The sequence below is a fragment of the Wickerhamomyces anomalus genome (assembly GCF_001661255.1).
Source record: "Wickerhamomyces anomalus NRRL Y-366-8 unplaced genomic scaffold WICANscaffold_2, whole genome shotgun sequence".
Taxonomy (NCBI): domain Eukaryota; kingdom Fungi; phylum Ascomycota; class Saccharomycetes; order Phaffomycetales; family Wickerhamomycetaceae; genus Hansenula; species Hansenula anomala.
In genome coordinates, this window is record NW_017567111.1 from 622,888 (window position 1) to 649,265 (window position 26,378).

General features: G+C 34.9%; 7 protein-coding genes across 7 annotated transcripts; 3 read left to right on the forward strand and 4 right to left on the reverse strand.

Annotated features, from left to right (window-relative positions):
• Window positions 1-22: 22 nt before the first annotated feature.
• On the reverse strand, window positions 23-6,573 carry BRR2 (ATP-dependent RNA helicase BRR2; the record flags this gene model as incomplete). Its single annotated transcript, XM_019184086.1, has 1 exon — window positions 23-6,573. The coding sequence occupies exon 1, from the start codon at window positions 6,446-6,448 to the stop codon at window positions 23-25; it is 6,426 nt and encodes a 2,141-aa protein (XP_019040022.1). The 5' UTR covers window positions 6,449-6,573.
• Window positions 6,574-6,909: 336 nt separating this feature from the next.
• CCA1 (tRNA adenylyltransferase) lies at window positions 6,910-8,442 on the forward strand (the record flags this gene model as incomplete). The annotated part of the gene is made up of 1 exon (XM_019181493.1): window positions 6,910-8,442. The coding sequence occupies one exon, from the start codon at window positions 6,910-6,912 to the stop codon at window positions 8,440-8,442; it is 1,533 nt and encodes a 510-aa protein (XP_019040023.1).
• Window positions 8,443-8,617: 175 nt separating this feature from the next.
• On the reverse strand, window positions 8,618-10,277 carry BCK2 (Bck2p; the record flags this gene model as incomplete). The annotated part of the gene is made up of 2 exons (XM_019183168.1): window positions 8,618-10,205; window positions 10,264-10,277. The coding sequence occupies 2 exons, from the start codon at window positions 10,275-10,277 to the stop codon at window positions 8,618-8,620; spliced, it is 1,602 nt and encodes a 533-aa protein (XP_019040024.1).
• Window positions 10,278-14,580: 4,303 nt separating this feature from the next.
• On the reverse strand, window positions 14,581-19,959 carry DNF1 (aminophospholipid-translocating P4-type ATPase DNF1). The gene has a single exon (XM_019184087.1). The coding sequence runs from the start codon at window positions 19,490-19,492 to the stop codon at window positions 14,681-14,683; it is 4,812 nt and encodes a 1,603-aa protein (XP_019040025.1). The 5' UTR covers window positions 19,493-19,959; the 3' UTR covers window positions 14,581-14,680.
• Window positions 19,960-20,220: 261 nt separating this feature from the next.
• Window positions 20,221-20,977, reverse strand: UBC13 (E2 ubiquitin-conjugating protein UBC13). Its single transcript, XM_019182671.1, has 4 exons — window positions 20,878-20,977; window positions 20,656-20,815; window positions 20,511-20,597; window positions 20,221-20,454 (listed from the first exon to the last, which is right to left on the reverse strand). The coding sequence occupies exons 1-4, from the start codon at window positions 20,905-20,907 to the stop codon at window positions 20,279-20,281; spliced, it is 453 nt and encodes a 150-aa protein (XP_019040026.1). The 5' UTR covers window positions 20,908-20,977; the 3' UTR covers window positions 20,221-20,278.
• A 409-nt stretch (window positions 20,978-21,386) lies between these two features.
• Window positions 21,387-22,787, forward strand: TED1 (Ted1p; the record flags this gene model as incomplete). Its single annotated transcript, XM_019181596.1, has 1 exon — window positions 21,387-22,787. The coding sequence occupies one exon, from the start codon at window positions 21,387-21,389 to the stop codon at window positions 22,785-22,787; it is 1,401 nt and encodes a 466-aa protein (XP_019040027.1).
• Window positions 22,788-23,816: 1,029 nt separating this feature from the next.
• On the forward strand, window positions 23,817-26,333 carry SAP1 (putative AAA family ATPase SAP1; the record flags this gene model as incomplete). Its single annotated transcript, XM_019181446.1, has 3 exons — window positions 23,817-24,163; window positions 24,221-24,718; window positions 25,010-26,333. Coding segments are annotated over 3 exons (2,169 nt in total), but the record flags the coding sequence as incomplete, so codon positions are not given.
• Between the last annotated feature and the right edge of the window lie 45 nt (window positions 26,334-26,378).

Here is a 26,378-nt window from a genome sequence, read left to right on the forward strand (position 1 = left end):
ACTTGTAGTACACGAACTAACTCTACTCGTCAACCTCTTCTTCGCTGTCCTCTTCACCTTGCTCAACGTCAACTTCGAATGAAATTTCTTTATCTGCATCCACATATGAATCACACATACACCAAATTGATAAATTATGATGACCGGCTCTTGGAATGGTGAAATCCAACTTAACTTGTTGCTCCTCTTTGGAAAGTGCCAGCTTCTGAATAGCGTATAGTTGTCTGGTTTGTGAATCACCCAAAACAACCCACCAATTTTCAGCCTTGCTGAATGGATAAAATGGAGCAACAACTTCAAGGTCTTCAGGTTCTTCATCTCTGGTAACGTTAACAACAAGCCTTTTTGGATCATTTGAAACAATTGGTTCTGAAAGATCCAAGGAATACGAGATTTCAATGTTTGGATATTTGTTAACAAACTCAGCAACTTGATTCAATGGGCGGTCACTCAATCTTAAGATATCATCTCTTTCATCATCTTCAATAGACATGATATCAAAAACACTTTCAACTTTGTATTTAGAAGCCCTTTCAATTGTAGCATCATCAACAAATGGAATTTGCTTCAATGGGCTATCGGTATCCCAAACAGCTTGAACAACCATTTGACTCAAATCCATAGCGTACATAGCATTCAAATAACCTTCACTAGATAACAAATCAACTGCTGTGTATAACAAAGTCAAAACCTTTTCCAATATAAATCTTTGATCTGAAGCTAAATCTGGAGGGAGATTTAATCTTGAGAAATGAGCTTGTAATAAAATGAAAGCTTTAAGATATGGTGATTCAAAATTGGCATCACTAGATGATTTTATAGGAACTCTGTTATAGATTTTGTTCAAAATGGATGTCTCATGTTGACGAATTGGTAATGAGTCAAATTCTGAGGCAGAAGTTATAATCTCCAATATAGACTTTAATTTTGACTTTCTAGTGAGCGATAAAATGAACGTTTGCATGGTGATGAATGAAACATTGTGGTATGAGGCAACTAGGGCACCATCTAATGGGCTAATTTCTTCTTCCTCTTCTTCTTCTTCTTCCTCTTCGTCCTCGTCATTTTCTTCCAATTCGATCAATTTGGCTTCAGATAATTCATTCAATGTACTTTCAACCAACTCAGTCAAGTATGAAGATAGACCAACATGAGAGATATCTTTAACACCGTAAAAGCTTGGGTTGGCTTGCAATCTTCTGTAGAAATATGAAAAAGTCAACCAATCAATACAGTCTTGTCTAGATTTAATCAGTCCAGTACTAATTTCATTCAAAAACGCGTCATGTAAGAACACATTCAAAAAGCTTTCAACTGGTAATGATTCATTTAGGAATTTTCTGTAATAATCCCTCTTGGAATTGTTCGTCAAAATCATGACCTTATCACTTTCACCGTTTTCACCTTGAGAACAGCCTATCATTTCTAGTAATTCATTGATTGGGTAATCAATATAACGATGTTCTTTTCCTTCATAAAACTGTGTACTCAAAACAATGACCAAATTAGCAGTTGGGGCATAGAAGGCAGTATCCTTTGTAGCAAATAACACTGAAAGTGCACCTTTATTAAACAATTTTTCAACGACTTTTTTATCAGTAGCTCCCATATTCTTGTAGTAGAAGCCGATACCACTACTCAAGGAATCTTTCAATGATTGGTCAGACACTTTGTTCAACAAAGGTTCGATGTCCTCGATGTTAGCATTCAAAAAGGATGTCTCATCAGCATTGGCCAATCTTAAAAATTCCAACCCTATTTCAATACATTGTTTTCTTGAGGGGACAAACACCAAAGATGATCCAGCTTCATATCCTTTAGCAGCCAAATAAGTTGGTTTTATCATTGCAAGAATTAAAGAAGGATTGTGATTGATATTATATGATTGAAGATGAATTTCCAATGGACGAATTCGTTCTTTTGATGAAAAATTGAAAATGTTATTCTTATCAGCACCAATCCATTCCCCAAAGTCACGGCCATTAGCTAAAGATGTACTCAAAGCCACAATTCTTAGCTTGTTTTCTAGTTGACTTGACATAAACCTCATTCTTGAAATGATATTTTCATAAACAGAGCCTTCTGCACCATTACCAACAATTTGGACGTCATCAGCAATGAAAAGTTCAATAGATTGAACGTTTTTTCTTTGCTTCCAACGGCGAGAAACTAGATCAAATTGTTGAGGAGTTGATAGAATGACATGACTATCGGCTAGCACCTTCAAATTACTTGACAATTCATTTGAAAACTTATTGATTACTTTACCCTCAGCAATATCACCAAATCTTGAAGACCATTGTTTCACCAAAATATCAATTTTCTCTTGAGAAGGACAAATATAAACAGCACGACCCTTGTTTTGTTTCCAATGATTCAACAAAGCAAGCTCAGCAATAACGGTTTTACCAGATCCCTTAACAATCCCAACAAATACATTTTCATCTGTATGGTACAAAGTGTTAAAGACTTGTGATTGAAACTTGTTAAAAAAGTCAAAATCAAAGGAACTGATGAAATCTGGGACTTTCAAGTCATCAATAGGAACAGGATGAAGATCTAATAACGGGGTAGGGGCTGGAAATTTTTTTGGAAGCTTCAAAGAATTGAAAACAACGGGAATTCTGTATTCACAGTGCAACCACTTCTCGGAAATCAAGGTGACAAAATAGTTTGGAGGGACCGGTGTATCAATTGGAACAGTAAAATCAATCAAATGTTCTTGGTTAATGTAGTTTCTGCGAACCAAAAATGAATCATAATACAAAATCTTTTCACCATTTGTATCTTCCACAAATAGTACAAATGATTCTGCATTGTTATGATACCTTGGGTCCCAATTCCATTCTGGTAAAACATCCAACTCAAATCTCAATAAAGTTGGTGTCAATGTTTGAACTGAACATCTCATTGTGAGCTTTGGAAATTTGTTAATCAACTCAAATGCCTTTCTAGCTGAAGCATCATCACGAATAGCTTGAGCCATTTCACTTGGATCACTTAAATTGAAGTATTCTGACCATGGTAAATTTGAGCTTTCAGTGTTCTTGATAACTTTTGGAGGACAATCAGGAAACTGTCTGAAAGGAGAGTTTGACAACCATATTCTTTGCTCAACCATTTTACATAAATCCAGTAAGTATTTGGATAAGCCAGCCCAAGATTTTTTCAGGACAATTTCATAAATAGCTCTTAGCAACCTTCCTGCAGATTGAGTGATATAAATCATATCAGCATTTAACGCAAACCCATCTAGGGACAATCTTGAAATATAAGACTGTAACAATACGTTTGCTTTAGCTCTTGGATCATTGACATCTTCCTTGATTGGAATGGGAGCACGTTCAATTAGTTTACTGATCTCTGCTTTCTCTTCTTGTCTAACAGGAATTAGCTTAAATTCAGATGATGATGCAAATATTCTAAATATATCAATCACAGAAGAATGTGATTTGAGCTGCTTATTGTAAAAAGACATTGATTCATAACTGATATAATAATGAGATGAAATTCTACCCAGTTCTGTTGATTGGACTGTGCCTCTCACTGAGTCATAAATGACCAAGTTGTTTTGGTGTAAAACTGTTAATGCTGAATGTATTAAATCAGCTCTCTTCCATTCTAGGGCAACATCGTCTTTATACTCTGGTCCAACTCTATAGATATCTGGCGATTTAAGCATTCTGACATAGAGGTAAGTGTAACCCAACCATTCAACACCTTCTTGTAAAGATTTCACGGTCCCCAGGGTAATTTCCGCATTCAAATTATCAGCAAGTTTTCCCATCAATTGAGATTCAATAGGTAGCTGTTGATTTAAAACAGCCAAGTAATACTGGATTTCTGATTGAGATGTGATAATTATACCTTCACCACTTTCATCATATCTAGGTCTACCAGCTCTACCCAACATTTGTAAGATATCTTGAGGAGATAGTTGAGTCCAATCACCTTTATCTGGGGCGTATACTTCTGTTCCTTTTATAATAACTGTGTGAGCAGGCAAATTCACACCCCATGCTAATGTAGCCGTTGAAACCAAGATCTGTGCATAACCTTCAGCAAATAAGTCTTCAGAAGCGGATCTGTCCTCTCTAGATAAACCAGCATGATGGATCGCAAATCCAGTTGGTAACAAATCAGCTAAACCGGTATCTTTAACTTTTTCAGATTCTTGTCTCAAAATTTCTATGCTTGCAGAATCCGATCTTAAAAATAAGTTCAATTTATCCTCTTCTAATAACTTGTCTCTAAGCCATTTGGCTGTTCTAAAAGTGTCTTTTCTTGAATGAACAAAAATGATAACTTGGTGCTTACCTGCGGCTTCCAATATCTTATCATAACAAGCCTCATTCATTGCAATAGTTTTTTTCAATGAATTCTTTTCAGTTATACCAATAAATTGTTGAGCTAAGGGACAAGGTCTATACGAGGCATCAAAGAAAAACAAACCTTTGGACTCGTCAACTCTTAAGAACTTAGCAACGTCCTTGTAATTAGGCAACGTCGCTGATAAACCAACTAATCTAACATCTCTTCCTGAATATTCAACATTTCTCAGTGTTCTAGCTGTGATACTTTCTAAAACTGGACCTCTCTCGTCATGTAATAAGTGAATCTCATCAATGATCAATAAGGAAACAAGGTTTGTGTAACTGGTATCTGAATTTTTTCTAGTAATAACATCCCATTTTTCTGGAGTTGTAACTAAAATTTGTGTTTCAGAAATCTGTTGCTTTGTCAAGTTGGAATCACCAGTCAATTCTTCAACAGTAATACCAAAGACTTCTAATCTTCTCGAAAATTCACGCACTTGTTCTTGAACTAATGCCTTCAATGGGGCAATATATACAATTTTGAAGTTGCTCAAGTCAAACGAACCATCATCTCTTCTGAAATGGCTCAGTGTTCTTAGGATGGTGAGCATTGCAACATTTGTTTTACCAGCACCTGTTGGAGCACAAAGTAATATGTTGGAATCATCATTGAATGCTGTTGGAAACACTTTGGATTGGATCCTATTCAAAGTGGAAGTTTCTGCGCTTGGGAAAGCTTGTCTGGCCCATGGTGGAAGGGTTGATATTGAAACTAATTCTGAATCATCCAAAGGTTTTGCTGGGGCTGGGATGTGTATTTCTTCATAAGCCTTTTTGGTTCTTTTGAAAGAGTCTTTCGGTAGGTTGACTTTGGTAGTTGTCATCAAGTGAGAACCTTGGTCAAAAGTTAGATCATCAAGGTTAACAATTTTTGGTTTTCTAATAGCTGAAATCTGTTCGTCACCAGTTGATACAACCTTTCTTCTTTTAGTGACACGATCATTCTCTGTGCCATCAGATTCTTCATATTCATCGAGTAAATGTTTCAAGTCATTAGATTCTAGCTCTTTCAATATAGCTTGACGCTCATCAGAGTTATCAGCTTTTGATAATCTTGTACCCCAAAGAATTGTTTGTCTGTTTGTTATCAATAACCTCACGAAATCAATCTTTTCGGAATCTATATTCTCCAGTAATTTCTGCTCAAACACTTTATCTGAAGACTGCTCCTCTATCAAAGAATAGATCGTTGAAGTTAAGGACTGAACACCCATTGCATCAAGATTTGGAAAAGCTGAAGATATTATTCTTTGCAAATAGAAAGCATCAACATCCTTCATGTATATTATTTCGGCCTTTGCTGAGGATTTTTGATCAAATTTGATAACTTCCTCGCCTTCCTTCTCTTCTTCTTGAACAAAATCGTCCAAGGCGGGCCCAGCAAAATCATCGTCACTCTCTTCTTCACTTTCTTGTTGCTCTTGCTGTTCCTCTTCTTCTTCAAAGTCAACTGCAACACCAGCTTCATTGTCATCACCTTCATTGTCATCTTGAGCATCATAATCTGTTATATCATTTGATAATTTGATAGCTTCGGAAAATGAATCTTCTGTTATCTTAAGGTCCAAGTCTTGTTCAATTTGTTTCTTCTTCTGTCTATCAGTCAATTTCTCATCTTTCAAAACCTCTAATATTGAGTCTGTAGCGCTAATAACTATATTGTGTTGAATATCATTTCCAAATTGGTTGGAAGTCCATGATACAAGTTTCTCATAAACTTCATTTGTTTCTTGTGATTTTGGGTAATAGTTCAAGCTCTCTATACTCCCAGAGTCTAGCAAAGTAGAGTTGTTCAAGCGATTTGATTTAATGTTTCTTCTTTTTTCAAGTTCCTCACTTCTAAGTTGATCAGATACCTTTTTAGCCACTCGTTTTTCTTCATCTCCATCAGCATCTTTAGTGGTGGCAGATCTTGAACCCATATCTTTGAGGGAAACTTTACCAGCTAATGAAGTTGGAGCCGATAATGCAGCATCCTTTAGAGGATCAGCTCTATTTGACAATAGCTTTTTGTCCTGCCTTAGGACTTTGTTGGACATCTCTTCATATTTATATTTGTTGTTATCAGACATCTTGATGTTTTTATTTCCTTCAATTATAACAAATACGGGTTAAAAGTCAAAGTCAAAATCACACAAAAGATCGACTTAGGCGTTATTGTATTGGAATGATAACAAAAAGCGTTGATATGATTATGGTTATATGATTTGGCTTCAAGAATTTTACAAAACGCCATAATAAACAGAGTTTACCTATGTTTTTTTTTTTTCATTTGGAAAAATTCGCGGAAATCTGTCAAAACGTGAGGGCGAATAACAACAAAATCAATTCGCGAATCCAAATTTTTTGAACTATGAAGCTGTCTGTGATGAGTTTGATCTATAAGGAAAGACTTCAAAGTCTTAAAGCTTCTATTCTGGCTATCTGAATTTGTTAAAGTGCTTCAATTGCTTTTATGAGATATTTGCTGAAAAGTATCACCAGAATTCCATTGACCAAATCATTACTCACTCCATATACCTCAAGAAGAACAATGGTTTTCACATCTGCTTTTGACGTTAAAAATCCAACAGTTCAGTTAAATGAGACTGAGCAGAAGATCTCGCAATTGTTGAAAGATTTCAGTAACGATTATAACTCTCAAAATGATGGTGAAAAGCTCGAGCTGAGAATCACCGGTGGTTGGGTTAGAGACAAATTACTAGGTGATGAAAGTAATGATTTGGATATTGCCATTAACAAGTTGACTGGTGAAGAATTTGGTGAAAACTTGAGACAGTTTTTGATTGATAATTTTGACACTTATCAGATTTCTCCAAAGAACGTTCATAAGATTGACAAAAATCCAGCCAAGTCGAAACATTTAGAAACTGCCACAACAAAACTATATGGCTTGGATGTTGATTTTGTTAATTTAAGAAGTGAAGAATATACAGAAGATAGCAGAATCCCAATCATCAAATATGGTACACCACAAGAAGATGCTTTGAGAAGAGATGCGACTTTGAATGCCTTATTTTACAACATACAAAAAGATCAAGTTGAGGATTTAACTGAACGTGGGCTAGAAGATTTGAGAGATGGTGTTTTAAGAACTCCATTAAAACCATTGAAAACATTCTTGGATGATCCTTTGAGAGTTTTAAGATTGATTAGATTTGCAAGCAGGTTTGGATTTTCAATTGAAGAGGAAACTTTCAATGCTATGAAGGAAGAATCTATTAAAGCTGCATTGATACATAAGATTAGTAGAGAAAGGGTTGGTGTTGAAATTGAAAAGACATTACAAGGGAAAAATCCAGTATACGGCTTAGAGCTAATCAATGAACTCAAGCTAATGAGATCCATTTTCAATTTCGGTCCTTTCGAAGATGTTATTTGCGGGGGTAATGATAAATCTCAAGTTGATAGTATATTTGGTGAAGTTGAAAAGCAAGCTTCAAACTCCATTGCAGTTGTTAAAAACTTCCAAAGTGAAACTAAATTGGACTCGGTATTCAATAATGTCATTCAAGATAAAGAACTCAAGATGTTATTCTGGCTATCAATCATTCTAAGACCATGGAGAAATACTAAAGTCCATGTTAAAAAGCCTATTTTTGCAACAGAGATTATCATCAAGGAAGGTGTGAAATTATCCAAGTTAGATGCTGATGTTGTCACCAAACTTGTTTCCACCTCTGAAGAATACCAATCAGTTGTTAATCAATTGCCAGGTTTCAAAAGATCCACTATTGGTGTGTTGTTGAAGCAATATGGTGAAAATTTGAATTTATCAATAATGTTTAATTTCTTTGATGAATTAATCAAAACAAATGATACTGAATCCACTATTTCCAAATATGAATCATTCTACCATGTTATTTTGAAAGAAAATTTACAAGATTCGTACAAGTTGAAACCAATTGTGGATGGTAAGACTTTGATCAAGAAATTGAATACAAAACCAGGACCATGGATGAGTAAAATCACTGAAGAAATCATGGTTTGGCAATTGGATAATCCAGAAAAATCACAAGAGGATTGTATATCATTTGTTGCCTCAATTCTTGAACAACAAAAATGAGGAAAAAGAGAAAAGCAGCTACAGATAAACAACATGACTAATTTGTATATATTTACTTTTTTTTTCTCGTTTTTCCTTTAAATTGTAGAACTTTATGATGATGTTGGCGACTTTTGATAATCTCAAAAGTGCACTATGCAAAAAAATGGACATCAATTAGGAAATGAAAACATTCCTAATAATGCGATTCAGATTGATCATTAAAATTTATAAATGCATTAAAATCAAAAAACTGATGATCATCTTGTTCGACTTTCAAAGTCTCATCAGTAAAATGGTGATGATGGTGATGATGATCATGATCATGGTCATTATCCTCAGCAATATGAGTAGTATGATCCAACCCTCCACTGCTAAACTCAAATGGTAGCATCACATCTGTGTTTGCAGTATATGGACTTTCTGGATCATTATCAGATGAATTGATTTCCAAAGGAGGACCCAATTGGGCCAAATTATCAGAGATTGAGATTGTCTTTTTATGATAATTGGCACTACCAGAACTATGGAAATTTGATCTTGATGAAGGGGTATGATGATGATTATTATTGTTAACGTCATCGAAAAAGGAGGTGAATTCGAATTCATTTTGTTCTTGAGGAGAATATAATGGTTGTTGATGTTGTTGTTGTAATAGGGCAGTTTGACGAAGTACCATATTTGATCTTGATGGAGAAATCCCCATACGTGACTTATAGATTGAATTCATTGATGATATTGAATGATTACGGGTGAGTAATCTTGGAACAACAGGTGAAGAGATGTTTGAATTTGTTGAACCAGCAGTGTTTGCTCTTTTACGAGCTGCATTAGTTCCTGATGATGAAGATTGTTTTTTCAAGATTTTGGAGAATGCTTTTGTAGCATCTGGTTCATCACAATCACCATCGTCATAATCATGTTCTGAAGAATCTTCATGGTCATAGTCTGAATATTCTGATTCAACAAGATGTTGTTGATGAATAGGTGACTCCATTCTCTTTGGAGATGGGATTGGGGATTGTCTTGTAGAATTCATTCTCGTCAAACTAAACAAGTCCGAAACTGAGGAAGATGTGGATAATGTTCTTGATGCAGTTGGTTGTAAAACAGCTCTCCCATTCTCAGAGACAGTCATAACTAATGAAGTTGAAGATCCAGATCTTTCGTTATATCTAGCGGCATTAGCAGTTGTGTATGATCTTTTCAAAGCTGGGGGTTGGATTGGAGCTTGAGCAGGATATTGTTGTTGAGGTGGTAATGAAGGTATTGTTGATATTGGGTGGATTTTACCCTTTGGAATAGGTTTTTGGTTGACTGTTTGATTTTGATAATGATGTGTTGGAGATGACATTAATGAAGCTGGTGCACTTTGTTCTTTAACAACTTCATCATTTGTATTATTCAAACGGAATAACCTTGAAACTCTCCCTTGTTTCTTTGAAGTAGTTGGTGTAGTTGTTGTTGTTGATGATGGTGAATTAGTTGCAGTTTTATCATCTTTTGGAGCAGCAACCTTTTTTTTGGGAGACAAATCAACGAAAACAAACTCTTGTTGACCACCATTTTTGTTCTTTGGTCTTCTTGTAGAGGTTTTCTTTGTGTTGAACTCTAGATTCTCATAATCCTGTTGTTGAGTCTTAATTTCATCCTCAGATCTATGATATTTTTTCAGTCTCCAAACTTTTTTAGTAGATGGAGGTGCAGGTGCAGGTTTGGAGTTTGGCAGTATTATGGGAGACTCTTGAAGTTCATTATTATTATTGTTGGGGTTGTAGTTCAACCTGTACATCATATTTGTTAGTTGGATGGTTGAGTATTAACAAGAAAAGAAGGACTTACCCAGGAACTTTCATGATTTTATAGATTAGATATTGGGAATGATGAGAACAACGATTGGAAATGTCAATAGAATTTGGGGTACAATAGCCAAGAATGTCTTGGTTTGTAAAGAAGGAAGACTCTTGGAATGTTAGTGTTTATGTTCTCTAATTTTGTGATATCTGGTTTGGTATATATGTCTCTGTATCAATACATCCAATTCCGCAGTTAAACGTTCAAGTAGGCTGGTGCTCTGTTTTGGTAAACCCTATGGAAACTGAGAGAATCTCGAATGTGAGTTGAAACCTGGTCTAAAAGCTATATCTTGTTGTTGTTGGTGGGTTTGATGCAAAATCTTCAAGATCTTCCTCGAGAATTGTATTCTTCAAGGCGTTGATCAATGCAAGCTATTAATAAATAAAGGCTGAATCTATGAATATTTATATGGTCTTGTTTCCAAAAGATCTGGTGATAAAATAGACTGTCAGCTGTATTATTAGTACCTGTTTCCTCGACCTTCCCACAGTGCAACAATCCAAACAGACTCAACTAATTTTCAGTTCTTGTTTTGAGCTCGACGTTGATTGAAATTCTCCTTTTGTTGATCAATTCCGGAATTGGGAAATCTAAGCCAAATGACATCGATAGAGGACATAAATCAAACCAGTTCAAATAATTGTATACTCACCAATTGGCTCAGGCGAGAAAGGAAGCTCTGTTCAATGGCTGATTGGGTCTGTATCTTTTATAAGTTTTGATGTTTGAGTGGTTGTTAGGTGTTTTTTTATCCCTGCTTTTTGTAGGCTGAGGAATTGAGTGTAGGGCCAAATAATGTGAGAGCACTAAAAATAATGAATAGAGTTGAGTGAACAATAAGCCAATGTTGAGCCTCTGTGTAAGTTAACTAATTGGCTTTGGGCGTTGGGAATCTCTACACTTTTATACCGTCAGCAAATAAACTGAAAATTTTTCAGTATGGGCTTTCTTTTAATGGTTTCCAGATCAATGGATGAGCTGAGGTCGAGAGCTACATAAAGCTTTTCCAAGCCCTCTAGAGCATGTAGTTATCACTGTGGAAATGATAAGTGCTATGAGTCCATAAATTGCTTTTACAGAGCACGAGTGGACGGTGGTTGATGGGGTAAACGTAGTAGCTTGCATCATGTGTCCTATCCTAACATGAAGAGTACAACTGATTTATCCACTTTGATCCCATTAAACCATATGAACCATGGATATATTGCTATAATAAAGCTAGGTTTAGAAAAGCACAGCTCTTCACTATCATCCACCCTTTGAAAGTAACCTTTTAACGTTTGATTTGATTCCTTCGTACTCCAGTTATCTGTATCAGTCTTTCCATCGGATTATCTTAAATCTTGTCCATGTCCAGATGTATAATAAATTATGTGCATATAACCCATCTTCCAAAAAACAAAAGCACATCAACCATAGACACCTGCTTTAACCTGATGAATAGCATGATACAAATCGAAAGCCCAGAACATTAGAAGGGTACCTCATCTATTCTTTAATTGATCTGGAAACCTTCAATTTCAACGGTTATTTTGACCATTTTACAAGACTTTCACACTTGGAATTGTACTGAACTCAAACTTGTTACTTGTCTACGCACGTACCTGAAGATCCCAACAATTGCCCTCGAGCCATCCATGGACAAATTAAATCAATCGACCCAAAGCTTATAAGATCAATCGACCTTTGAGCATTTCAATTAACCGTTGGATAAATGAGGCTGACCAACCATTCTACACTAGGAACCGATGCTCATGCTCCATGAATTGCAAATTCCCTTTCTACATCTCACTTAAAAGACCGGTTTCTACCTTACAAAACCTGTTTCTACGGCTTTTCAAACGTTTTGTCCTCATGTCTTTTTGGAAAACCGACGGAAAAGTCCAAATAAAGAACTGGAAAAACTTCGGTCTGGTTGATTTTTGTCTGTGAAGAAAAAACTTTTAAGGGTAGTTAAAAAAACCATGAAAAAACTTTTCAATCGGTCTTTTCATCAATTGAGATCTATTAATCAATTGATTGCTATGGAACTACAAGATCCATCCTTCAAGTCGAACCTGTTTTATCAGAATTTGATGGTTTCATGATGGTGATGTCCTCAAATCAATTGTCTTCACCCAAAATGCACAAGTCTGCTCTGTTAACGTATCTTGAAGCACAATTCCTGTATTTGACAAGATGTTTGGGATTTTTTTTTATAAATTGCTTCTAACAAGTTCTAACTAGGGCTTCATCTTTCAGGGCTTGACCCACTGATAAGGAATGGTTGTAATAACTGCGAGAGGAGTACCTGAAAACCCAAGATGTCAAAATCAAATATTGTTGACCGCTCTTGACCTGACAAGTTTTACGAACTGATGAGTTTTTTCATCTGAGTCAAAATAATGTGTGTTGGCTTTGGTGATTTGAAACTTGTTTGGATGTCTAAACCTTAGAGGTTACTAGCCAGTACTGCGCTATATTTGACTATACATTCGGATCAAACTTTACACTTATTCAACAACTTAAACCAACTCTACAAAATAATCAAATCATCACTATTTGGTAACTGTTTCCTTTAGGAACTATATCCCACCAGCTTAGTATTTCTTACCTCACCAGAAAACAGAAATCCTAAATTAGATCTCGGACGACGAGGTGGACAACATTGTCGACGTAGGAACTCTTATAAACCAGCTTGTATGTTTCATTTAGATAAATTTCTATTTCTTAATTCTGAAATACATTTCACATGCACACAAGAGCTATGTATTTGGCAAAGCTTGTCAAAATTGAAGGTTTAAACTTAATCTTGTGAAATGTCTCCTAGATTCTTTGTTAAAATTTAGATCAAATCCAACATAGTTAAAGTTGGTTTCAAACGGCTTTAGAACCTGCTTCATACAGTATTAAATACCAACACTAGCAACTCCGCTAGGATTGCTTTGTACTTTGCAAGTTAGTACGTACCTAACTTTGATTTTAAAAAGTGTACTTTCAGTTTGCCAGTGTATTTGAATATCGTTCAGCTTGGTTTTTGTTTTTCATGATTTCGATTTTGATACAATCTTCAGAATTTCTATCAAATTAACAGCCCATGTATAATTCCTATATTGCTTAACATGAAGTCATCTCTATATTAGCTGAAAGCTCGTCTGCTTATGATGGTGGCAGCTTTCGACTTAGAATATTGTGTGGGCGCTCAGGTGCAGCTTTATATCTTGATTTAATTTGTGTAATTCAATTGCATTAATGAACAGATTATAATGGACCACGTCGACGTTGAATAAAGGAATAATGCTCAGATCCTTTAAGCTAGTCGTTCTTTAATTACCTCAGAATTAACTAAACAAGCCGTACTTCATCAAGAAAAGTAATTATATTAGGAGTTCTATCTTGGTGAGTTCTTATAGGCTGCTTAATTATCCGCGCGACCTTTTTTTTTTTAGTTGATGTATTTGATGAACTTGGATGAGGAATGCAATTACGTAAATATATATAATATCAATTATTATAATATATTCAATTTTATATATAGCATTATTTGTCGATTTAGATCTTAAATATTTAATACAGTACGGCATAATTATTGATCGAATGTATATTCAGATATTAAATATTACATAGGTTTCTCAGTTTGCTCATGAATATCGAAGGATATTAATATTATATATTAATTAGGAGCTGGCCTGAATTCCAACATAGCGAGAATTAGCCTATAACATTAATTATAATCCAAGCGGTTCATATTCCTCATCTGCATGTTAATCATCAAAATATACATCATTAATATTTACACTAGCTAAGAAAAAAAAAATTACCGATCCGCGGGCGTAATATTTATATTATAATTATACCATTATATTATTTAATTTTAATCTGAGAAGGATATTATAAGGAAGCCTGAATTCCAACAATATAGCCAGAAGCCTACAATCCAAGCGGTTCGCGGTGCGTAATTGCATTCCTCATCCAAGTTCATCAAATACATGATCAACTAAAAAAAAAAAAAAAAATAAATCATGTCGAGTATACTTATAAATCATGTATAATTCCACAGCTCGATTATAATAAAATTAAATTAGTATATTTATATCAAAAGAATTCAATTTTTCTAGTTCACGTCTCGACATGATGGGCGCACTTCTCCGAAAACCGATCATCCAAATTTACCGAATTGGGAAATTCTCTGGATAAGGAAGAGACAAAATCATCTCAAGACTCAAGACTAATTACTGAACTACAAAGTAATGGTTTAACATGAAACTTACAGAGTCTTTGTATAATAATACATAAATGATTCCTTCTTTTTGAACAAAAAACTGTGAAAATAATAAAAAATAATAATAAAAAATGTGTAATGTACAATCCCTTGGTGTGTGTGAACTAAAATAGTTTGGTCCTTTTGTTTTAAAGAAATAAATCATTGATTACTTCTGTTACTCATTAATGTTTCTGCTTTGGTTAAACCCGGTAAATCAAGCGAAGTTCTAGCATTCTCCACAGAAACTCTGCCATCTCCCAACTGTCTATCTCTCAACATTGATAATCTTGTTCTGTCTAATGAAGTTCTTGGTACAAAATCTTGAACATTTTCATTAACTTCATCAATATTATTGAAATGGTCATGTTGTTGAAATCTTGGTGTACCCTGTGCATCAACAAATTGCATTGAAATTTCTTCAGTGTCTAGTTCTTCATCATAATTGATTGGATAATCATTGGATCTATTAGAGTGTGATTTTCTATGTTTCTTAAATACTGATGAATTTTTATGTCTTGAAGAAATTGGAGAAGATGGTGAAACAATTTGATTTTCAACTGAGTAATCTGCAGAGTATTTGGAAATTTTTGGTCTTTCAGGATCTGTTGGGTCATAGTTTGCTGGATACTGAGTAAAATCACCTCTGTCAACACATTCTCTAATAATATCAACATCTTTTGGATAAAAGAATTTTTGAATAACATCATAAAGAAATCTTGGTAGCAAACAAATCAAAATACCAACAAATAGACAAGCCCAGTATGAAGTAGAACCATAAACTTGTGCACCAGCTTTATAATATTCAGCCGATGTTAAAGAAGAACTCCAAATACCAGTCCATGCAAAAACAATAATGATTGATAAACCAATGAATAATAATGAAAACCAATCCCATGTGTACAAATGAATCAAAATGTATAAATTACATGAAATGGCAGCAATTGAAGCAACAAAAGTACCTTGCCAATAACGATGATCCAAATTCAACCCATTAAAAGTAACGAGCCCAGTTTTATAGTATAAACAATATGGGAAGAAAAATGAAATAACAGATTGATATAACCCATCAGCCATATACCACCAGAATTTATACATTGTCCATTCTGATCTATGGATACCTGTAGTGTATAATTGAGGAACCAATAGTGAAACAACATCAGTAACATCTTGATCAAAAATACCCATGAAAATAACTGGCAACGAAGTGAATGCCAAATTATAAAACATCAAATAGGTATATTCAAACAAATAGGTACCATCAAACTGATTAAAAATACCATACCAAAACAAGGCTAATGAGAAAATAACATTCTTATAAAAGAAAGTTGGAATCATTTCAGCCAATCTCTTGTATGACCAACGTCCATGAACTAAAATCAATCTTGCCAAGTATCTAAATTGACCAAATGCATAATCCGAAGACATGACAGCTTGTCTACCTTCTTCACCCGCAATACCGACACCAATATCTGCAGATTGAATCATAGCAACATCATTTGAACCATCACCGATGGCTAAAGTCATAACATCCAAACTTTCTTTAACCATCTTAACAACAGCAGCTTTTTGAGCAGGCGAAACTCTGCAACATAAAACAGCCTTACACTGTTTACAGAGTAGCAAAAACTTGATCATATTATCACCTTGTAATGCCAATTTTAATGCATCACCATCAATGACAACACCATAGTTTCCTTGTGGAGGTTCATGGACTGACTTGGCTTCTTCAACTTCATCCCAAGTACCTTGCATATTGAATTTTTCATCCAAATATTTTGATAACAAAGTTGAAACAATAACTCTTGGATCATCAGAGATTTTTTCAACATCAACCCCTGTTGTTTTCAAAACTAACAGTTCCATATCATTTCCCAACAAGTTACATGAAAACCCAATATTGATGGCAGTTTCGACTTTATCACCTGTCAAGACCCACAATTTGATACCAGCTTGTGCCAAAACGGCAATTGCATCTGGAACACCATCTTGTAATCTATCTTCAATGGCAGTACCACCTAACAACACCATTTCTCTTTCAATGGAGTCTGCAACTTCTTCCATTTTTTCTTCTCTTCTAACCAAGGCAGCACTTGCAACTTCATGTCTCTTATTCCATTCAGTATACTGGGACCATGATAGTTCTCTTTGAGCAATACACAATGTTCTTAAACCTTCAGTGGCGTATTGTTCTAAATGTAACGCAGTTTTTTCCAATAACGTTTCATCATTTTGAGCTTTCAATCTTGAATAAATGATAGAATCAGCACCCTTACAAATCAATAGTGCTTTTGGTTCATCACCTTCAACCTGTGGTGGGATTTTGATAATTGCACTCATTCTCTTTCTTGTAGAGTTGAATTCCAAGACATTAAGTATTTGATATTCTTTTTCAACACCTTGAACTTCAACAATGACACCTTTTTTAGTTCTACCCAAGAATGAATAACCAATATCTCTAGCAGTACCAACTAAGGCAGCTTCATCTGGTGATTGAGCTTTCAACAATATCTTACCAACATCATTTTTATCCTTTTCAGCAAGAACAGAATGACAAAGAGCCAAAGATAACATGAAATGTTCATTTGCACGTTGTTGTTCTTCACCTTTAGCACCTTTCAAATCATCGACAAATTCTTTGGAGACAAAAGTGATTTCTTCAGGTCTTAATTGAGAATTTTGAGACATTGCATACAAGCTTTGAACCATAACTTCTTTATCTTTTGCAATCTCTTTCTTTTCTCTAGCAGATTCTTCATCAACATCAACACCTTGTCTTTTCCTTAAACCTGCTAGTGCCTCAGTATAAGCACGACCATAACTGACACCATTGATTGTACATTTCTTGAACTCCATGACATTTTGAGTTAAAGTACCAGTCTTATCACTGAAAATATATTCAATTTGACCTAAATCATCTGAAATATTCCAAGATTTTGGAGTACATGGATAATCCAATTTTTCATAATACATATTGACATCTGAATAGATGAAATATGCTTGTGCAGTTTTAATAATTTCAATGGAGATATAAAGTGAAATTGGGACTAATGATTGATATAAAATCAAGGCAACAAAGAACCCAACAATACCATTAGCAACAGGTGAACCAGCAATAGTACCAAATTCAAACTGTATTCTTGAATTAATCTTTTCATTATATGAAATACCATTGACTAAACCTGAAACAAAACACAAGATGAATAATAAAAAGAAATTGTACAAGACAGCCCAATTCAATTCTCTTGATATTCTTGATTTTTTAGTTGGAGTTTCACCAGAATTTAACATGATTTTAGTATCACTCCCTGTGAAAATAACAATCCCTAAAGCCCATTTTGTGTTTCTTAACGAACAGCCTCTTAGTAACAAGTTATTTATAGTGACTGGCTCATTTCTGATTTGAGATTCTTCACCATACCATTTCATGTTACCTTGGTAATTGTATAAATTGGCATGAGGACCTTCACTTTCTACCCAAAACTTTGAACGTTGAATATCACGAGAATGTCTAATTTGATGACCAGCTTTTAATGCTTGACGAACTTTTAAATTTGTTTCACCATCTAAATTCTTGGTTTCCACATAACAAGCACCATCTGCATCTGAAGTTGATAATAGAATGATATCAGCTGGAATTTCATCATTATTATGGACTCTAACGATATCACCAACTTTAACGTTTTTCCAAAAGTTTTTTTCAAACTTGGCTTGTTCCTGTGAAGCTGTTGGAAGTATTATGTTTTTATCTATCACTGATTCATCTTGTGAAATTTCATAATTATCATTGAATGGGTTTTCAAAACTTTGTCTTTGTAAATCATCCATTTGGAAAGATTTTCTATTATCCTCAAAACTGTCAAATGATTTTCTCATATTCATTGATTCTTTAGCTAATTTGGATAATCTTGCCTTTTCTTTCCCTTCTTTTGTTAAATGTTCATCCATGTATTTGAAAAATTTCATTATCATTCTTGAGTTTAATTTTTTGAATCTTCTCCATAATGAAACATTGTCTTCAGAAGTGTTATGATTTGGAATACCACTCAAAATATGTGTTGGTGTGTTATTGACTTCCATATCTAGACCTGTACGTCTTGAATCTTCCACTGCATCTTTAATAGCAGTTATAATGACAATGACAATCAACGGCACCATTGATAAACCAGGATTTGGCACACCAAAAATATTAAAAAATCCCATGACAATCATTATAAGGAAATAAATATTTGCAATGTTTTTAAACTGGAATATTAAATTTTTTGGCAGAAATGACAAAGGTGTATATCTTGTTGTTCTTATTTTATTTCTTGGATATTGTGCTAAAGGCTCATTGTTTTCATTAACCATTTCTTGAGGTAATGGCATATTGTGATACACAGAACGGAATTCATTGGCTCTGTTTTTGGTTTTATCTTCATCACTGTCTGAATCATCATTATTATTAGGATCATCATGATTGGGTTTTTCATGTCTTGATTTCCATCTTAAAGTTTTAGCTCTTCCAACTGTTGGTTTTCCCTTCTTGTTCCTTTGAGTACCCCAACGATGTCTTTTCATCACCGAGTCCTTTCTATTGATATCAGAAGCATCTATTACAGAGTCTTCATTAGTATCTTCAAACCTTGGATGAGTTTGTAGCTTAGGAGTATTTGAATAAGATTCAGTGGATAATGATTTTGTCAACTCATTACTGTCCTCCAGTTTGCTATCATCTTCATTGATGGTTGTATCGTGGTCACTAAAGACGATTCTTGCATTATTGTTTCTTCTCTTTGAAGAACCTGTTCTCAAAATTGAACCAGATGATCTTTTGGGTAAATCTAATGAAGAATTTGATGCATCGTTATTGAGGTTTATATCCTGGAATTGGTTCTGGTCATTGAAAGGACTTGTAGGTGATCTGTTGTCATTAAAAGGGCTTGTTGGTGATGTATTTGGATCGAGGTCCTCATGGCCTTGAGGATGGGCCATTGTTGAAAACGTGAATATTTAGGGGACAGCGATAGCACCAACAATCTCTTCAATAAAATAATACGCTTGCGGATAGAAATAGCCAATTGGCGAGCAAGTTGATGATGAACAGTTCTTGTTTGTCTATTGTGTGAATATGGATTGAACTAGATCAAATATCTCTTTACCACTCTCTGACTAGAACAATGTGTAACCGGGATCAAAATGGGATCCGTGTCACTTCTTTGATCTATTGTTAATGAGACGCTGATAGTGTTCAGGCGTAGCTAGGCGTTGATTGCGACTATAGTTCCAATGTCCAGCTGGAGTACCAAGCGCCCTGTGAATCAAATGTATAGCAGCTTGCTCTGTTGACTTGTCTAAATTAGAACGTTACTAATTGAAGATTCTTCGGATTGAATTTTTTTTCTTCTTTCTCCTGCGAATTTTATTTTCAGAAACGCGGTTGAACCGATAAAAAACGAGTGAAATCCAAAATTGTATGGTGGAATAGGCAGAAAAGAGTGGATTTGTTAGATTGAGTCAGTAAAGTTGGGAAAAATGATGATGGTGATGAGGCAGAGTAAAGTATTGCCAAATTTCCTTATTCTCTGGCCCCTTTTGGCACTCAGTTGATGCTTTCGGGCATCACAAATGGCTCTCGACATGCCGATTACAAGTACTTTAAATAGCCAATTCGCGAATTCCTCGCTGATTCAACCTCAGTCTACAAAGTTACACCTATCAACGCTTTATATAGGGACATCATCATTACTCTAGTATACACAGCTCATATGTTTCCGCTCTCTATTCCTTCGCATAGTTCTTGGTCCACTCTTTAGCAGTTTGAATGGCCCTGTTTTCGTTTTCTAGCCATTCTTCAGCAACATCATTGGCTAAAGGATCATTTGGATTTGGTGCAGCCAATAATGCTTGGACTGATAACAAGATAGTTCTGATTTGTAAAGCTGGAGACCAGTTATCTAGTTATGTTAGTACATTGTATCTTAATCAAGCAAATAAACATGTGAATACTCACTTTTCAACACATCAAGACATATTCTTCCTAATTTATCAATATTTGGATGATAGATCTTTGTCAAGAATCTCACTTTTGGTGCAATCACTGGATTTCATGTTAGTATGTTGTGGGTTTCCATTAACCGCTCTGATTTAATACTCACTTGGATAATCATCTGGTAAGAACAATTCTAATTTGAAAACACCACCTTCATAAGGAGATTGATCTGGACCTTGAATGGTCACATCAAAATATCTCAAATTCTCTTCATGGGGAACAGCAGTTATACCTGGTACTGGATCACTGACTAATCTTTCAGTTTCCTGTTGAAAATATTGTTAGATTTGGGTTGCCACTTCTTATCACAAGATGTGATACAACTCACTTTGATGATTCTTTTTGGTAGAGCAGCCATGGTAAATTGAAAGATAGATCTAATTTAAACGCTCACGAGATGTTGGATAAGCACTAAGTCAACTTCAAATTCCAAAAGAAGGAAACACAAGCAGATGTATATCTTTTTTAGTGCTTATTTCGTTCACAGTTCTCCAGTTTTTTTTTTTTTTGTGAAGTGAAGTTTGGGCTTTTTTCGTCAAATTTAGTATAGCAGTCATGTGACTGGATCTCAACATACTCAAAGTAGGTATCAACAATTATCTCAGGAGACTATAAAAGTCGAAAACTGAATTTTTCATAATAAAAGCTCACAGTCTCAAAAGACAGTTTTTTAAACCCTCTTTTTGCTCTGACTTTCCTCCTTCAAATTGTAGTACTATAAGTTTACTGACACATAGACTCATGACAGGCTCGAGATCTTGTTTTTTTCTGAGATGTCATTTCTGAACACAACATCAAAACTGAACCTGAAATAATCACTAGTGAATAACATCAACAATGTCATTCATTAAGAAATTCACGTACTTAGTGTCTACAATAGCACTATTACTAAATATTTACATCTACACATACCCATCATTGACACCAGAGAAATGTAATTGGTCATTTCAAAAATCCATACCAAACTTGTCTCAAAATGATCTATTAACCAATTTACAATCAACTCCATATTTAGGAGACCTGCTTAATCAATATATCCTCAAGCCAAAATTCAAATCACCAACTATCAAAGATATCAAGATGCTCGCGTTTGGGGATCCTCAAATTAAAGGTAATTGGCCATCAACTCCATATATCAAAAGACTAGACACATTTGGTAATGATTATTATCTTGGTCATATTTATAACGTTATGAAGAAAAGATTACAACCAACACATGTTGCAGTCTTGGGTGATTTGTTTAGCTCCCAATGGATTGGTGATTCGGAATTTTTCAACAGAACGAGACGTTATGTTACAAGATTATTTGATCAACCTGATAAAGAACGTGAATATGTTTTAGATTTCATTAAAGAGAATGAAAGAGTTGACTGGATGGAATTTTTAAATGAGAAGAAAGCTATAGATATCCATGATCTAGAATTTGGTTATAGTGACGTTTATGATTGGAATACTGAAGATTATTCTCAATTATTTGAAAATGAACCTTTATTCTTGAATGTTTCAGGAAATCATGATATTGGCTACTCAGGTGATGCTACTTGGCAACATATGGCTAGATATTTCAAATTGTTTGGTAAGGATAACTTTTGGATCGAATATAATCGTGGTACTCCATATGCTTATAGAATTGTTGTCTTAAATTCATTGTTATTAGAAGGCCCTGCTTTACAACCTGAATTTTTGGAGTACACATGGGAATTCCTTTACAAGTTGTTTGAAAGAAAATTTAAAGGTTCAACCATCTTATTGACTCATGTGCCATTCTATAAAGAAGAAGGTCTTTGTGTTGATGGTCCATTTATCGATTACTATGGTCCTGATGCAAGAGAAGATTACAAGGTTAATCTACTACGATCACAAAATCATTTGAGTTATGATACTACTCAACGTGTTTTAAGCTTGATCTTTAATGATGAACCAGGTATCATTTTAACAGGTCATGATCATGAAGGCTGTGAAACGTTCTATAATAAAAACATAACCAATGCTAAATGGAGTGCTTCTAAAAGTAAAAATTCAGATGTTGCCATTAAAGAAGTTACAGTTCGTGCAATGATGGGTGAATATGGTGGAAATTCAGGTATAATGACTGGTCATTTCAATACAAAGAGACAAGAGTGGGAATTCGATTTTTCATTATGTCCTTTCATTATCCAACACGTCTGGTGGGCCACTAAAGTTGTTTCAATCATATCAGCATTATTATTTTCCACAGTATTTATTTTTGATTTATAGAATGCCCTATAGTTTATAGTTTATAGCATGTTCGCGAATTTTTAGAGATTTACCCGCAAATAGATTCCTATAAATTTCAAAAATTTTCACTAGTTTCTTCTTTTGATCTATTTTTCCCTTTCTTTAGAAAGTTGCAACCACGTTATTTGGCTTATAATAAGTTTATTACCCTTCAATCGTCCTCTATTCGTTCCTCTTCTCGTAAGTTGGAGTCTTATTTCGCTTATTAAGTTAAGGAGATTTGATTAGGATTTTGGATTGGCTGGATGGGTTTAATGTGAATTATAGGTTGATCACACCGTGGTGAGAAAAACATTGGTTACAAAGAACATTCTGCGTCGTGTTACACGGCAGTGTGTCCCGTTAAATCAAGATATCCTTAGATGTATTCAATATACACATTGTTGAATATGATTGAATTAAAGACGTAGTTTCTATTTATATTTCGCGGATTTTGTACTGAAACATTTATTGAGATACTTTCCAATCTTGTTAAATACGTTATATAAGTAATTGAAAGCTCTTGATCTCATTTTATTCAAAGTTACCATAATTTCAGTATTCATGCTCTAGAGTCTTCACTACACTATAATTTCACAGAGACGATGACATAATCTTTATGTGTGCCCCTGCTCAAAAGCAAAAGACAGGAATAGAAAAAAACCAAAATACAAAACATTGATCATTTGGATGAGCTTAGCCCTACCACATTACGCTTTAATACTCAGACAAGAGTAGTCATTCTTTAGCTGATAACAAAAACATCATCACCAAATACCAAATCTCATCCACAGCCTACTACTAATACATCATAATAACTAATTCCCTAGAACCACTGATCAATTGCCTGGCTGAAACCCTTTTATTGTGTTTGTATCATAGGTCAAGAGACTCACTCAAATAGTTCATTATACTATACCCCCAAATAAAATCACAAATCTGCTGCTCATAAGCTACATGATAATACTACAAGGTCAATAAGCTATCCATCAACAATTTCCCAACTTATTGCCTTCTCAGTTTTCCCACCTTTCTCTTTTGCATAGTATGAATTTCATAAGGAAAAAACCAAGTGCTCCTCTGGATGATTTGACTGATCTATACAACGAAACAGCGAACAAAACCATTTACAACTTAGGATTAGAGCAAAAGAATGAATTGAAAAAAGCTGTACAAGGTTGGAAGGCACTCCATACTCACGTTTTGTTCAAATTGGACCTGATTGATAAGGCTTACTCCGGATCAAACTATTCTGCTGATGAAATTTATCTAAGAGAAGGAATTGAAGACTTAGATAGAAAAGGTTTGAGACACCTCGATAGAGTTAATCGAGCATATGACGATTTGGTTAATAAATATGAAATGAGACAGAATCTGTCAAAGTATCCATCAAACAATTCGACTTATTCAGTTCCAACTCTTCGAAGTCATAGCCCTCAACAGAATCAGCAACAACAGCAACCAGCTCAATCTTCATCCAGAATGTTGAAAACTTTGAGGCCTGAAAGACCCCATAAGTTCAATTCAAATCATAATTACGCCAACAAACCTTCAGAATTATCCAAAATCGCAGCCACAACCATGTATTACCAACCTTCCAAACAAAACTGGTCAACTTCCAAAAGCTTGAACTCATCATCCACTTCAGCTTTCAACAAAAGTCATAATCCTGATGATATATTTGATCAAAGTTTTGAAGATGTTGATTTTGATTTGAAAACTTTGAAAAGAGATGATGCCTTTTCCCAATTAGAAGCTACTGGCACACAATCGCAACTGGCAAGATCCAAACCTAATGATGAAGTTGCTTCTCAATTTGAAAAATTAAGAATTGATTCGCCTTCCAAAAGAGTAACATCTGGCTCAAGTAAGCCTGGCTTCCCATCAGTGGTGCATTCAACCCCTAATTTAATTGATATTGATGGAAAGGCGTCACCTTTTAATGACCCAATAAGTGATTCCACTTCAACAACTGCTTCGTCACCAACTCCACCAAAACCACCACCATCTAGACCACCAATTCCGAAAACAAAACCATTACCTATAAACAGACCAAAACCTTCACCAGTACCCACACAGAAACCAACAGTATCAAGACAAGCTGTACCGAAACCCCAAACTACAACGAGACCAACCATAAGAACTCCTGTAACACAACCAAAGAAAGCTGTGCCTTTGAAAAAAACTATACCCACAGCCAAGCCCACAACAGCTGCAACTAGACAACCGGCTACCAAACCAACTACAACATCAACAACACCCAGAAGAACTATACCGACCACTACAGCAAAGCCTTCAGCTACTGCACGAACAACTAGACCTGGCGTTAAAGCGGCAACTAATCCAACTACAACTCAGGCTGCTAAAAGGGCTGTTAAGCCAACATCAACTTCCACTACAACAAGACCAGCAGTAAAAACAACAAAATCATCAACCACGAAACCTCAGACAACAAAATCTTCAACTCCAAGATCAAGATCTCAATCTCCAATCAGAGGTGAAACAAAAGATACTGAAACAATAAGTTCAAATGAAGAAGAATCTGATGGATTTGCAGATGAGTCCCAATTAAGCGAAAAGGAAATTAGAGAAAAAATGGAAGAGCAAATCATTTCAGAGATTAGAGGTATAGACCATGGAGCTGCTAAACAGATTTTTAATGAAATTGTTGTTCACGGTGATGAGGTCCATTGGGATGATATTGCTGGTTTAGAAACTGCTAAAAACTCTTTGAAAGAAACAGTTGTGTATCCATTTTTGAGACCAGATTTATTCTCGGGATTGAGAGAACCAGCTAGAGGTATGTTGTTATTTGGACCTCCTGGTACTGGTAAAACAATGTTGGCTCGTGCTGTTGCTACTGAATCTAAGTCCACATTTTTCAGTATCAGTGCATCTTCTTTGACTTCAAAATTTTTGGGTGAAAGTGAAAAATTAGTTCGTGCTTTATTTATGTTGGCTAAGAAATTATCACCTTCAATTATATTTGTTGATGAAATTGATTCTTTGTTATCATCTCGTAACGAGAGTGGTGAACATGAATCATCAAGAAGAATCAAGAATGAATTTTTAATCCAATGGAGTGATCTAACACATGCAGCTGCCGGAAAAGATACTGGTGAAGATCTACAGCGTGTCTTGGTTTTAGCTGCTACTAACTTACCTTGGGCAATTGATGAAGCTGCTAGAAGAAGATTTGTTCGTCGTCAATATATTCCACTACCTGAACCTGAAACAAGACAAGCCCAAATAATCAAGCTATTAGCACATCAAAAACATACGTTAGATGAGAAAGATCAATTGAAATTGATTGAAATGACTGATGGGTTTTCAGGGAGTGACATAACTGCATTGGCAAAAGATGCAGCCATGGGCCCATTAAGATCACTTGGTGATAAATTATTATCAACAGCAAGGGATGAAATTAGACCTATAAATTTAAGTGATTTCGAAAGTTCATTGAAATATATTAGACCAAGTGTTAGTAAAGAAAATTTAAGCGAGTTTGAAGATTGGGCTTCAAAGTATGGATCATCTGGTGTTTAATAAATTACTACCTAGAGTTGCAATATTGTAAGTTTCTATTATCAT

What these genes read in the sequence shown, in the direction of transcription:
- DNF1 (XM_019184087.1), bottom strand. Translation starts at nt 19,492, where the DNA reads ATGGCCCATCCTCAAGGCCATGAGGACCTCGATCCAAATACATCACCA.
- UBC13 (XM_019182671.1), bottom strand. Translation starts at nt 20,907, where the DNA reads ATGGCTGCTCTACCAAAAAGAATCATCAAA. An exon ending in TACCAAAAAGAATCATCAAA is followed by an intron (nt 20,816 to 20,877) that starts GTGAGTTGTATC and finishes TATTTTCAACAG; the next exon opens with GAAACTGAAAGATTAGTCAG. An exon ending in CTTACCAGATGATTATCCAA is followed by an intron (nt 20,598 to 20,655) that starts GTGAGTATTAAA and finishes CATGAAATCCAG; the next exon opens with TGATTGCACCAAAAGTGAGA.